The sequence below is a fragment of the Pistacia vera genome, unplaced genomic scaffold (genome assembly GCF_008641045.1).
Source record: "Pistacia vera cultivar Batoury unplaced genomic scaffold, PisVer_v2 Contig235, whole genome shotgun sequence".
NCBI classification, from domain to species: Eukaryota; Viridiplantae; Streptophyta; class Magnoliopsida; order Sapindales; family Anacardiaceae; genus Pistacia; species Pistacia vera.
The window spans coordinates 239,532-254,229 of NW_022196041.1; the positions used below are offsets into that span (position 1 = coordinate 239,532).

At 34.6% G+C, this 14,698-nt stretch overlaps 3 protein-coding genes across 3 annotated transcripts; all 3 read right to left on the minus strand.

Annotated features, from left to right (window-relative positions):
• Positions 1-5,751: 5,751 nt before the first annotated feature.
• LOC116131630 (E3 ubiquitin ligase BIG BROTHER-related-like) lies at positions 5,752-6,593 on the minus strand. The gene has a single exon (XM_031417291.1). The coding sequence runs from the start codon at positions 6,589-6,591 to the stop codon at positions 5,872-5,874; it is 720 nt and encodes a 239-aa protein (XP_031273151.1). The 5' UTR covers positions 6,592-6,593; the 3' UTR covers positions 5,752-5,871.
• Positions 6,594-8,828: 2,235 nt separating this feature from the next.
• On the minus strand, positions 8,829-10,337 carry LOC116131592. The gene is made up of 4 exons (XM_031417243.1): positions 10,282-10,337; positions 9,718-9,904; positions 9,499-9,599; positions 8,829-9,401 (listed from the first exon to the last, which is right to left on the minus strand). Exons 2-4 carry the CDS (start codon positions 9,813-9,815, stop codon positions 8,890-8,892), a joined length of 711 nt encoding a protein of 236 aa, XP_031273103.1. The 5' UTR covers positions 9,816-9,904; positions 10,282-10,337; the 3' UTR covers positions 8,829-8,889.
• A 451-nt stretch (positions 10,338-10,788) lies between these two features.
• On the minus strand, positions 10,789-14,348 carry LOC116131614 (proteasome subunit beta type-3-A). Its single transcript, XM_031417275.1, has 7 exons — positions 14,234-14,348; positions 13,932-14,113; positions 13,738-13,845; positions 12,699-12,788; positions 12,193-12,277; positions 11,331-11,425; positions 10,789-11,007 (listed from the first exon to the last, which is right to left on the minus strand). Exons 1-7 carry the CDS (start codon positions 14,237-14,239, stop codon positions 10,959-10,961), a joined length of 615 nt encoding a protein of 204 aa, XP_031273135.1. The 5' UTR covers positions 14,240-14,348; the 3' UTR covers positions 10,789-10,958.
• Positions 14,349-14,698: the final 350 nt, after the last annotated feature.

The window sequence follows — 14,698 nt, forward strand, 5'->3', positions numbered from 1 at the left end:
TCGGGATTCGTGTGGGGTCGGCGTGGTTTGTTTTAGGCTTTTCTGAAATATATTTTTATCGGCTTTATTTAATTGTTTTTAAGTCAGTGAACCGATAGTTCAACGGTGGATGAGGAGAACACGTCATCCTACACGTGCGGTTGAGAGGGTCAGCTTGGTGTGATTTGGCAGTAGTAGGATGGATTGTGATTGTGACTGTGAGCGAGCGTAGAAGGAATCTTGTGCTGTGTTTCTCGAGAGTTGTAATTAGAAATTAAATCTGGCAGATAAAGATTTGGATTCGGTACATATCGTCCTTCCATTTATATTATAATTAATATTAAATTATTATTTATTTACAATTTGTCATCTGAGTTAAAAAAATTCAAAAATTACACCCTTTTTTTTGTTATTTTGTGGAATTAAATTAAAATAGAAAAAAACCGCTAAGAGTGAGAGTGACTTAAATGCAAATTTTATAGTTGAAGTTTGAAATTTTGACAAATCATATAATGGCTCTACGTGGATTAAGATAAAGATGAAGGAAAGGAAGCAACGAAGAACCTCGGCGAAAGCCGCCACTTAACTCATTTTCACTATTGCCACCCCCACTTTTCTTCTGAATCCACATCGCACCTTTTATCTCATTATTACTCATGAATCATGATAAGACATTTTCAGCGTGGACTTACAACATCCTTACGTGGAATTATAAATGCTTACTTTCGGTGCCTGACCAGACACATGTCTCCGCTACCGTCAAAGTAAATTTGTAATTTCGCCAATGTTATATCGCCACGTAGTATAGACTACTGTTGGGTCATTGTCGGCTGCCCATCTCTAACCGCATAATGTTAATCTTGATCTACGTCAGCCTTGACTTGATGGATACATGTCTTGGTTTAGCCCACGTGCGAAAATTAGGGAGGGGGTGACCTTCAATTTTAGGGTAGTGTGACTCAGTCAAGTCTCGATTTAAGGAATGGAATTTTTGTTTTATTTTTATGACATGGCGTGTGATGATTGGCTGGTTTAGGTAATAGTAGATTGATGTACACTGAAAGCGTCGTCCTTATCGCTTAGCATGTGGGTAAACTTTCAAACGTTGAATTCGTGTTCCACATAATTTCCATTTCCCTTGTATAAATGGATCCACTTTCAATAAGAAATATTGCATTTAATTAATTTTATAAATTAGTGAAAAATAATAGTGTTTTTTTATAAATTTTTTAATATTTTTATTTAATGCTCATAATCGCTCGTATCGTTCAAATTCCTAGTTCCCAACGACCTGCGGGATTTCTGAGAAGAAAAACTAATGTACCATGTGGTCTTAATTATAAAAATGGTCAATGCATGGGCGGTGGGGATGATTTGAGTAATGAGACTGTATGGGTGAGAGATACATATATAATGCACTGAATTTTCATTTGGTTGGGACGTTATTTTGATTGGTATAATTTAGGTGAGGCATGTTGAATATGCATGTCAGCTTTGAAATTTCATATAATTATATTAAATCGAAGAAAAAAAAAAGTGCGAAAGTTGAACATAATTGGGCAATAAATATTAATTTGAGATCAGTCAGCATCTACATATTTGTGAAAGGCAGCATAGCATTAGAGTAGACGAAAGAAATTATTGACCAAATGTATTACAGATAAGAGATGATAGAGAAATGATAATAATTCCAGCATTTGAGAAATTTCAACATTAAAAATATATATATATTTTTTTTAATTTTAAAAAATTTTTTTTTTACATAATTAAATGATACTTACTAGTTGAATGGATTGATTTTGGTGGCGCTACATAAAAGATGTTGTCATCCATGAGAGTAAATAACGTTTTCCCACCCAAGGTTTGCCTTAATAACCTTTTCCACCCAAAACGTTTTAAAATACCACTTTTTTCAGTCAAAGTTTATATTCCGTTATTACCCAAAACATATTTCACTTTCTGGGCCGACAATCTTTTTCAATAAAATCATCACATAGTAAATCAACAAAGTTTAATGAGTTACTAGGAGTCAGAATAAGGGGGGTTTTGTAGAGTGGAGGCCAATTGATCGAATGGTGGTAACCGATTGAATATTCGTTGTCGGAATCAAATAAGAATAAGAAACCCTAACTTTGTAGTGATCGACAATCAACAAGAAATCAAGTAGCAGAGAGAGAGAGATTTTGTAGAGAGGATAACAGAGGTTTAAATGATGGTGATGCAGAGAATTTTCGCTGTCAGAATCCGCTTTGAATAATAACGAAATATTAACTTTGTGTAGAAAAGTGATATTTTGAAAATTTTTGGGTGAAAAAGTGTCATTAAGAGCAACCCTGGGGTGGGAAAAGGTCATTTACTCTTTATATTTTGGTAATAATTTAAAGAAGTCGGTAAGTTATTATGAACATTAAAATCTATTTAAAACTAAAATTCATACTTTGACGTTTTACAGTTTGATTGAGAAATTCAAATATTTGGATTAACATAGTGATGAAATACGGTGAACATGGACAATCTTAGACTTAATTTTGAAAATAAAAATTAAAATCAAGACCATAACAATATTCGACAATGAAAAGACTTCAAACTACCGTCTGACCTTTAATGTCTTCATTACGCGTTTTCAACTTTATAATTAGCGGGGTGTCTTGTCTCTAATAAGTAATAACTAGAATTAATTGTTTGACATTAAATAAATAAAATTCAAATTTAATTTTCTTTTTTTCAATGCCAATCAATAATCTTACTTATAATAATAAAATTGAATTTGGTTGATTGACAATTACACAAAAGGGCGAACGACTTGTACATACCCAAAGTTACTATAATGACAAAAGTTTTAAAACGACAAATAGGTACCTTCCGTTATATTCTGTTAGTGATTTTTGTTTATAATAGTGAAAAGACTAAAATGCCCTTCAAAGTTTCAATTTTTGTTTTTATAAATTTAAAAATTTCTAAAAAACCTCTAGGTTTGCTATTTATAAACACATATATAAAATGTTTGTTAAATGACAAAAACACCCCACCACCCCAATGCCAGATTTCGGCCACCATCGCGGAATTGCGGGAAAACTGTATTATGACAACAGATCCGTCGGATCTATGTCGAACATGCCGATCTTTCCTTTTCCAGTCAGATCCGCCACGGATCTTGCCGGAAAAAGCAAGATCTGGCCGTCGAAGCAGCAGCCAGATCTGGCCTTTTCCGGCAGATCCGTGGCTGATCTGGCAGGAAAAGGCCAGATCTATACCAGATCTGGCCTTCGACGCCGCAGATGGAGTTTTCGGCGTAGACGGCCAGATCTAGCTGTAGATCTGGCCTTTTCCGGCCAGATCAGCCACGGATCTGGCCGGAAAAGGCCAGATCGACGCGTTACGACACAGATCCGACGGTTCTGTGTCGTAACGCAACTTTCCCGCCAGATTCCGGCGGTGGTGGCCGGAATCTGGCACTTGCCGGTGGGGGGTGTTTTTGTTATTTTATAAAACTTTTATATATTGGGGTATTTAGTGAAATTTGTAAACTTAGGGGGTTTTTTGAAATTTTTAAATTTATAAAAAACTAAAATTCAAAATTTTAAGGGCACTTTAGTCTTTTCACTATTAATAAACAGTAATAAACAGAAATCACTAACAGAACATGACAGAAAGTACCTATTTGTCATTTCAAAACCTTTTAGGTACCAACTGTCGTTACGATAAATCTTGGGTATGTATAAGTCGTTCTCCCATTACACAAAAGGGCAAGTTGGTGGGCGTGACTTTATTCAAAATCTACTACATGTAATTAAGCACTTGTTACTATGTTTTTGACTAATGCACTCGTGAGATCAAAGCTTCGCCGCCAGTTTTATTTTCCACATTATGAAAAGAAATTTTGTGGATTCATAATATAATGGAGTCAGCCAACCAAAGTTATTCCATCATGGCTACAAGTAGAACTTTCCTATTATTTAACTGTTTTATTTTTGTCTTTTCTGAATTAAACAGTAATTAATTAACCAACTCATAGATTATGACCAAAGTCAAGTAAACTAGATTTCAATGGACTTTCAAACAATGGGTTTCTGGATTCTCTTCTTTTTTTTCTTTAATTTTTTATAATCGAGGTATTCGAACTAGTTTACGTGTACCTCAATTAATTTTTGGAGTCTATTGAATATCTTACAAACTCAAAAGACTAGATAAGTCACAATGTTATTGTGGTTGATGATCCCAATATTTGAACCCAGAAACTCAAAAAAGAGAACAAACCTCCTTAACCGCCGGGCTAACTCTTTGGGGTTGGTTTTTGGATTCTCCCTCTCACTATTTTTTTTTGTTTTTTCGGAAAATATTTTTAAAACATTATTTTATTTAAATTTGATTAAATACACTTGAAGGGTACCCTAAACTAATCTAAATAATTAGTTTCTGAATTAAGCAAATTACTCCATCAATTACGGTTGACTAGTCCCACGAAGCAGCCATATGGCACTATCAAAATGTGAAAAGCCAGACAAAAACAATAAAAATGATCATGAATGTTCCACAACTTTCAAATTCAATGTATCTAGAAATCAAACCTAATCCATTCCGACTTGCCATGTCCTACATGTCGTTTCTGCCTCCACATATCAACCGTCAATTTAACCCCAAAAGAAAAAAAAAATTAAATAAAAACGTGCATGCTCGCTATCTTATTTTAATTTAAAATTTTTTTCTTGTCTCTTTTAATAATTTTGTCCTCGTCGTTTTCATGGAAAAGTCCAACCCTCGCGTGCTCTTGGTTTCAAATACTGTTTCCTATTTCCACTTGCAACTTGTTGATGTCATTTCATTTAATCGAACCATTTTTAATTGTTCTTCCTGTGTCGTTTTGTGGGAAGTCTTTTGTTTCGTTGAAACAATGTCTGAGGTTCTAAATATTAAACTGTACTTAATTAATGGCGGGCGAGACTTAGAATCAGTCTAAAGGTGGCGCAAAACATGGTTAAGTGGATAAGTTTCAGGCTTATCTTTTTTGTTTAGGTTCTTTAACTTGTTGGATTTCTTGATTTCTTGTAATGAAAGCAAACTCAGTATATTAAACAAAGAGTTGCCCTCTGTTGGTCATTTGTTTCGTGTTTTCTGTGAAATGTGAATGGTCTTGCAGCCCTCCATAAATGTGGGCTGTAATATTACTTATTACAACACATTTTCTTGGATATAATAAGGTTGAATTATCATAAGCACGTTTTAAATATTATAATTCCATAATCTTTACTCAAGTTTATGCATGGTTGCTTCTTCTGGGGAGTGGTTTTGCAGGATTTCTTCTTGGAGTTGTTAACCACTTTCACAATAATGGGTCATGCAAACGCGGACGAAGGTGTAAGGGGTAGGACCCTGAGCCCATAGGCGGTTTGAGCCTATTTAATGAATAACCATTGTAGGATTTTTCTAAATTCGTAATTCATTATTAGGTTTGGACTTAAGAATAAAAATTTTTGTAATTTTAAGTTTTACTTTTTAAATCTATTATATAAATATACTTTTCTCTTGTACGATTTTGATAACAAATCATAGGACAAATTATTTTCATTGTAATGAGAGAGGTGAAACAGTATTACAATAATATTGAATTTACTGGACATGGTCTGTTAATTGGATGAACCATGATAAATCGTGCGTATATTTCTTTCTCTTTACATAGTTGATATTTGTGTGTATTTTTTGTCTTGATTTTTTATTACTCTAAAGTGTTTCATTTATGTGATTACTCGTTTTAAGAATATTAATTCTTTCACTTTTTTATTAAATGCTTTCAACTATACAATTAACAATGAGATGTAAAGAATTTGATCACAATTATTTACAACCAAATAAATTTACATGATCTGAATAAGTAATGTTCTAATTAAACTATAGCTAGCTAGACGTATTCTTGGGCGGTGAAACTTCAGTGCTGCAAATGGGGCAAATCTTCTTGACTTGAAGCCAACCGGTTATGCATTCTGAATGATAAGGATGTTCACAAGGAAGAGCTACCACCACTTCACCTTCTTCGTATTCAACTTGACAGATTACACAACGATCGATACCCGATTTGCTGTCGAATGAACCTTTGCTTGGATGCAAACATTTCGATATTTCATTTAATGATAGACCTCTTTTTTCTTCTCCGATGAATTCTCCCAACGCGATCAACTCTTCGTATGTTAATTCGTCTACATCGATATCATCTTCTTCTTCTTCTTCATCTTCATCCATTGCATCATCAGCCTCGGAGTTGCTATCTTGTCCCTCCAGGAACTCTAGTTCTGCTTCGAACTCATTATGCCCTTCCAAGTATTCGTAATTATTTTCGAAAGTTTCTTCTTCATCGGTTTGATCATCGACGTCGCTACTCTCACTTTCGATGGTGGTGAGCATTGTGGCAGCCCTCTCTTGTTCTTGTAACGCCATTGCAATGGCGAAATCCGTGCTGACTTGATTGAGTTCGGCGAAGGGAATCCTGCTTCTCGCCGTTTGTTTTCGCTCTTCTTCATGATTATTTGCCATTGTTAGATTGATAATGGAGAATATTATTGATGATATGTTGAAATTATACAGAGTGCAATACTTACGTACAGATTCGTCATTGATCATATATGAGGACTATGTTTAAGGTTTCTTAAAAGAAAAGTAACGTTAAAAACACGAAATGGAAAACCATCTCTAACTAGTATACTACAATAAGCCTATATTCCTAATGTAAAATGGGCAACTTTCATGTAAATATTGCAGAGGAAAAACAATTCTCTACGTTACAATATACCTTATCCAAGAACTGGAACTACCCATTTTGTATCTACCTCATCATTGCCTCAACTCTGGGCAATTCCTTTTCTGCATAATTTCTGCTTCATTCGCAGTAGCTTTTCGATTCACTTAGGCCTGTTTGGCAGATTATTTGAAAAACAATTGGCTGCGATTGTTTCACTATTTTTTTCTATCCTATTCCTATCCTTACCCTTTATACATATTTGTTTTGTTATCCTCAAAATCCAATTCTATTTCATTCAACTATTTTGAAACCCTTAGGTTTGTTAATTTACCTAAACACCCCCTAAAATAAAACATTAAAAATTAACAAAAACACTCCCACCCATCCATTAAATGTTGGCAATCGGCCACCACCGCTGGAGGATGGTCAGAAGTTGCCGTAATGGCACACGACCTATTGGATTTGGCCGGTTGTGCATCGAGCTGGCCATGGATGACGACCAAACAGGCAATGGTTGACGACCAGATCCATGGCTAGATCGACGCATGACCGGTCAGATCCAACAGGTCGTGCGCCATTACGGCGACTTTCGATCACCCTTCGACGGTGGTGACCGGCTGTCGGCATTTAATGGGTGGGTGAAGGTGTTTTTGTTAATTTTTAATGTTTTATTGTAGGGGGTGTTTAGTTAAATTAACAAACTTAAGGGGTGTTTTGTTAGTTTTCAAATCATTTCCTCTTAATAACAACGCAACTCAATTTTTTCAAAAATACTATTCAAAATAATAAAACAAACACAATCAATATTTTGCTTACAATTGAGTCATTCAAACCGACAAAAATTACACAAAATTTATGGAAAATGACTACCTTGTCATTTGTTTTTTGTTTGTTTGTATGATTTAATTATTCTGAAAAACTATTTTAAGTTGAGTTGAGTTGGATTAAATCAAATTGGATCAAATTATGAAAATGTGTTTGGTAAAATATCTGAAAAGTATATTAAGTGTTTGATTTAATGTTGAATAGTTGTTTGATATATTTTCTGAAAATATATTAGATTCTATTTTTTTTAACCCCCTATATTTTTTAATTTAGCTAAACATCCTCCACAATAAAAGTTTAAAAATTAAGTAAAACACCTCAGCCATCCAAGAGGACAGTCAGTCGTCGGTCAAATCCACCATGGATCTGACTTGAAACAGCCAGACCTACAGCCAGAATCTGGCCGTCGTCAACGGTTGGATCTGGTTGTAGATTTGGCCGTCCGAAACGCCAAGATCAGCTCACAATCTATTAGATCTGACCGGTCGTACATTGTTTTGCCACAGCGACTGATGGTGGTTGCTGGTAAGCGATGGTGGTCTTGGGTGGATTAATTTTTAAATTGGAAGGAATTAAGGGTAATGTTTTTTAGTTGAATAAAGTTGAAAAAATGTTTTGAATTGAATAAAATATGATAATAGAAAATAAGTCCCACCACTTTTCATTTTGAGATAAAAAATCCTATTTGAGTTAGATTAATTTTTTGAATGAATTGACCCAATAAATAAACAAACACATTTTATTTTTTAATCCAAATAGGATAAGAGGATAATGATTCAAAACAGTGTAACAAACATAGGCTAAATTTTCTGGCTTTGTACTGCAAATTAAAAGACTAGTAATAATTTTTCTTTTAATCAGTAAGATTTATATAGATTTCCCAGGAGCTGCAGTTTAAGATCAAATAAGATGAACTTTTTCACTGAGTGGAGATGGTGGTTACTAAAAAAGTTGTTAAAATAAGGCAACTTCGTGGGAAACCATATATAATGTAAAACGACATTTCGGATGGAATTTGATATTCCAAGGGATCAGATACCACTCTTGCCACACTTTTGGCCAGATTCTCTTGGGAAAAGGAAGCTTCAATGCACTAAATTAAAGCAAACGTTTGTCATAAGGTAGAAATTAGAATTATACCTAACAACTTGCATATTATGAACGCATTCAAAGCAATATTTAATCTACCGTTCCATGTGTTTTGTTTATTGCTTTGAAGTTAAGGATTAATGCTACTATCTTCAAGTTGAATGAAGAATAATACTGAAGAACGAAATAAAACTAAAATCCTCAATTAATTATATCATTGATCAAGAAGTGTAGAGCATGGCGCCTATCCCCATAAATTCAACATTTCACCATCTTCGACTCCCATAAACACCTCCCCTAATACTTCTGCCTTTCTTAACAAACCTTGATGTGTGAGTTACCCTGATATGATCATCAACTTTGCTAACATGGTTGTGATGCTTAAAGGAGTTTCTTCTATGACTTTGTATTGCGTCTCTTCTACTAATCCCAATTTGTACACGATGACTTCTCGGCCGTAAAGACTTCCTCAGGTGAGCTTCTCTATAATCTATCCCTCGGCGAGACGAATAATTACTTCTAGGTATATCATCAGATGAAAAGCTTTCATCGTCGGAATATTCTTCCTCATCACTAGTATCCGTTTCGCTTATTTCAACATTCCTTCTGCGGTGTTGGTTACTTCTTTTGAATTTTATTAGCTTAACACACAAGAAAGTGCAACAATACTCCCAAAAAGAGAACCACGTGGCCAAACATGCCCATATCATTTTGCAGAGGCTATGACCAATGCACCAACAGATTCCAAGCTTGTATAAAACATAGAAGAATAAGAGAACTGCACATTGTCAAAAGAAAACAAACCATTATAATGGGTTGGGTAAGATAAATTTTCGTCTAAATGTTAACTTAATTTGCAGGTGAGTGTAACTCACCGAAGTAGGATAAAGCCAGTACTATGGCCAACTTCAGCAGATTGGCAAGACAAAAATTTTCGATGTAGCAGATGAAATCCCATGTTGAACCGCAAACTGAACTGAATCCATTCACAAAAAAATAAAGATGAAAATTCAAAAACTTCCTCTCCAACTAGTTACTTCAATTAGCCTACATGGGCATGACGATGCAATGTGTCAGTAATAAAATTGAATTACCTGCAAGACTTTCCGGCAAGAAAATCAAGTGGGTCGCCGAAAAGGTCGCCAATGACTTTACCAAATCCAGAAAGAACTGAACTGATTACACTACCCATCAAATCACTTGACAGATTTAATCAATGCCAAGAAAGTTGCAAGGAGCCGTTGAAAGATGCTGATTGTACTTTCTATTTCACCGTACGTCCTGCAGCATGAAAGAAAAAGTATAATACATCCATAGATCAAGGTAGAAGATAATATGTATTGAATTGTAAGGAATATATCATTATAGAGCCAAATTCGATTGTTGTTTGTATTGTAAAAAGCTGTCATCCTATCTATTTCTAAATAAAAAATGATAAGTGCATGTGGTTTATCATGATCATCTGGAGAGTCATGCTCATGAAGTAATTTTAGATGCTTAAAGATGTTAACTATTAATGAATGTGTACAATTCTCCTTTTACTCTACAAATGAAGATTCCCTCATCTTTAAACCACCCCACAGCAGTAGAAAACAGTTTTGACATCATTTTTACGAGTTAAAGACGAACAATTATGGAAGAAACTGATCTGTATGTACCCGTTTGTGGGTGCCTGAGAAAGAGAGATAGTTACTCTTTTGAAGTATGGTTGAACAGAAACGAGACATTTCACCACTTTGACGATGTAGTTAGGACCATGTTTCTTGTTGCTCTTAAAGGCATGGAGAAAAGGGGGGCCTGAAGGTTTGTGTTACAAAAATACACAGGTCCATCTGCTTTTAGTAACTGCCTTTCAAAAGTTTTATACCAGATGTACGGCTCAGATTGTCTCATCAAGTAAGAGAGAAAATGACAGTTTTCAGAAAATATGAATGGCCATTGCTTAACATTTCACACCACCATTGTTTAGTTTTGTAATTGCCTGTGGTACTGAATAGAAAATCATTGAATCACAATGCATAGTAAAATCATTACCGAAAAGAATTCAACAATTCACTCAAAGTAGTTTGGGCGTAAAAAGCCCACGAGCGTTTGGAAAATTCACATTCATCCAAAGAAATGCATCATTACGGACTGGAGATCTTAATCAGGCGAATCTTGAATACTTGATATGAAAATTTTTCAATTCATTCGGAAATTATGAGTACAACAATTCGAGTTCTATGAATAACAGCCTTAGCTAAGAGGTTCACATTCAACTGCAGTCTAAGTTTTTCCATAAAAGACAAACTGGGGACTGAACACGAACAGTTGACTTCAGCATTATCAAAGCAGATCAATCCATCCTTCCCTTCAAGATTGTTTCCTTTACTTCAGTTGGTGTTCTGCATTAAGAGCATGACAAGTTAAAACTGATGAAATAATCGTCTAATTACACTTAAGCACACTATTAGAATATATAGGATCAAGACTCTGCAGTGGGAAATGTTTTCGTAATTAAAAGTTCAACATTTTCAAAATCTCAAGAGTGGCCCCAACGGAGCCTTATAGCATGCTAATTTAAGCAAAGTTCAGTATGAACCAGGGAACTCCTTTTTTAGGACCTAGCTCAATACTTTTACTATTATTACAATCAACTAGGAAACATTGTCTTGAAGAAAAAAAATGTAATACGAAGGATAACTAAAAGGCATCTGAAAAAGCTTACATAACGTAGACATGGCCTCCCCAACCACTCAGACAGTCACGATCAACAGATGCTAATAAAGCTTGAGATATAATCTCAAACAACTCCTCTGGTTCCTGAGTAAGAGTTAACCAAAGAGTTAGTAGAACATTTGTTGTATGTGACAAAATGTTCAATAAAAAGGAGAGCATTCATGTGGAGAGTCACTGCAGCAATCACCAGCCACAGTCCATTCAAACAGATAAGGAGATTGCTTGAAACATGTATTCTTAATATCATCTCTTTTCCAACTTACTAAGTTTTAAGTTAATTCCAACATCACAAGTTTAGAATACATAGACTTTACAGTACCATGTAAACCAGTATGTATTATCCTCTTAGCCAATAAAACACTTTATCAAATTACTCAACCATTATGCATCAGCCTCATCTCCAACCCCCCATTTCTCATCCACTTCAACATCATCCACCACTCCAAATTTATCAATTCTAATGAAGGACTATAAATTTTTCCAACTTTCAAATCAAAACTCCGTCCTGTCTTCTCAGTTTTCTACTGTAGTATGATACCATCAATAGGCTTCTGACTCTTGAAACTTTTTCAAGATAGGAAGAAACAAACAAAAAACTTGAACTCAAGAATCTCACTATTCATAGCTTCTCATTCATTATCTTTATAGCTGATATAACAATTGTGTTTATGGCAGTTACCCATTCAAAATTGATAAATGTGGACACAAAGATATAGAAAGTGCATCCATTACTAATGAATGCACAGATTCCCTTCTCATGCATATCTATAAAGTTGCCATTGTATAAATAATGGATAATACAGAGGAAACACAATCCAAAAAGAGAAGAAAGGGTATGTCAAGTTACAAACCATGTCAGGCTTGAACATTGCCTCACATGCACCATAAAGGGACTCTGAAGCAGTGCCAGCAACAACAAAATCTTTAGCAAGCTCCCTGCAATGAGAGTGGACACATAAATATCAAATAGAGTGAGCGCAACATTAAAAGCTTTAAATCAATTCTTTGAAAATCTGTTTGTATTCTAAATTGAACTGCATATTGGTTCAGATAGACAACGCTCCAATTATTGCTTACATGAGGCTATATTTTTGAAGATTAAAATCCCAAAATATAAAATAGTAGTCATCTCAGAATCCAACTAACAACGTAAAAATGTAGTAAACCTAGCTCATGTTTGTCCCAAGCCCAGAATTCACATATAACTTTATGAGAGACATTTTCATTGAACAAATGACTCTATCTTTTTTCATTTTCCTTTTAAAAAATCCATTAAAAGAAATAAAAACACCTGAGCAGTCAAGAAAACTCAGCATTTCCTTGATAAAAGAAAACATGAAGAATTTAATTAACATACTTGGCTCCAATTGAGTCCATTGTGCATATAAAGGGCTTGTCTTCATCTCCCAATCCAGCAATCACAGGTTGGCAAAAGTATGGACCAAACCTGAAAAAAAATTAACAGCAACAATTCCTTTTTACACTTCTGTAAATAAAATTGCAAGTTTAGAAATTCTCCTCCAAAATCAAGGTACTCATGCCACCTATGTTATAATAATAAAAGCCATTTCACTGTCCATATTATAACAAAAACCATCTCATTTTGCAGCCAGGATAACAGTAATGGACCAAAACACATCATACAATTCCCTGGTATGCTTTTGAGAAGTAGAGCCAGCTTAAGTCATAAACATACTTATGCCAAGTCTCAGGCAATGCCGAGACAACATTTTACAAGGAAATGGATAAAGTATCTGGTTCCAAAGCTTTACAACTTTACGCAATGATCTAGCAAGGCATGGTAGAATTTTCTTAAGTTTCAAAATATTTTTGCATTCACTCAATAATTCTCATCTATACAACTTCAGTGAACTATGTTGCTTAAGATATTACACTAATAAGAAATAAATTTATGCTTGACACCTAAAAAAGATTAGCAGAAATTTTTTTATGAGAGGTTAAAACACATAAATGGAACTATAATAGGTACATAAACAGATAAAGAGTCTGTTATGTTAGGTTCAAACCCAATGCATTGGAAGTTTGTTATCTTTAATTTCTGAGGATAACTATAATTTAATGATAACAATACCCATACACCAATTTCCCTGAATTACAAAGTGCAACCCACAAAGCTGTACTTTTTCTCTTTTGATAATCAGAAATCCCCTCAACTCATAACAAACTTAAGTTCGAAACCTAGGCTCCCGTAGAATCCTACAACTTTTAGTAAAGATACTACTCTAGGCTTTTCCTCAAACCCAAAGCTACACTTCTATACCTAAATTATGCATACACCGAAATCAACTCATTCTCAAAAACAACCATTTCACATTAATCCAAATACTAACAAAACATAAAAAAATAAAAACCTAGAAAGTTTATATAACACAAACCTTTTCTCATAAAGCAGAGCAGAAACAAGGCTAGCAAATGTTTCGGGCTTCATGTCTCTTTCTTCTCGCAGCTGATACAACTTATGACGGAACACCAGTCGTTGATATCTTCAAATCAAATCAAAACCAAAACACTCAATCATGTTTTCCAAAATATATAAATAAACAATAAAAAGAATGTTATATTATCATACAGAGTTTGAGCGTCGGTGGCGAGTCCAGAGAGACCTATAAAGAGGCGATCGTGAATTTTAAAAATTCGCTGAAAATCTGTAGCGATTGTTTGGAGCTGAACTCCAAGTCGCCGATCGCTGGCGATTGCGAAACAGTTTTTTCCCACCATAGCCACGACGGCGCTACCATTGTACTCAAAGATCTGCACCTCAATACATCATTAGAAATCTTTAACAATAATAAGAATAATAAAAAAAAAATTACATGAAGTCAGTTTGCTCTTCTTGAAAACACAGTGAAATTAGGGTTTTCGAAAACATACCGACATTTGAGATTGATTTGGGGCAGTTGAAGTGAAGAAGAAAAGAAACTGAGAGGCAGGTATGTGACTGAACGATAACTTTTAATCGATTCAAAGCTTGGAGCAGGGGTTAACTTTCTTCTTTGCAAGCAAGAAGCTTTTTCGGTTGGGCCTACTGTGGGCTTAGGAAGATTGCGCCTTTGATTAGGTCTTGGCTAATTGTGGGCTTTGGAAGATTGGGCCTTTGATCAGAGGCTGGGCTGATATATTTTGTAAATGAGTTTTTTCTTATTGTTTTTTATTTTTAAGAAACTAAAAAAAGTTTTGACGTCAATGAATCAATTGGTTCATAATAAAGAACTTTATAACCGTCCTCATCACAGTTAAAGTAATTACACTATTTCAATTATTGAATTTCACTAAATGATGTTTAAATTTTAATTAACGAAATGAAATTATCAACTATGCATCCTACTTGAGTTCTAC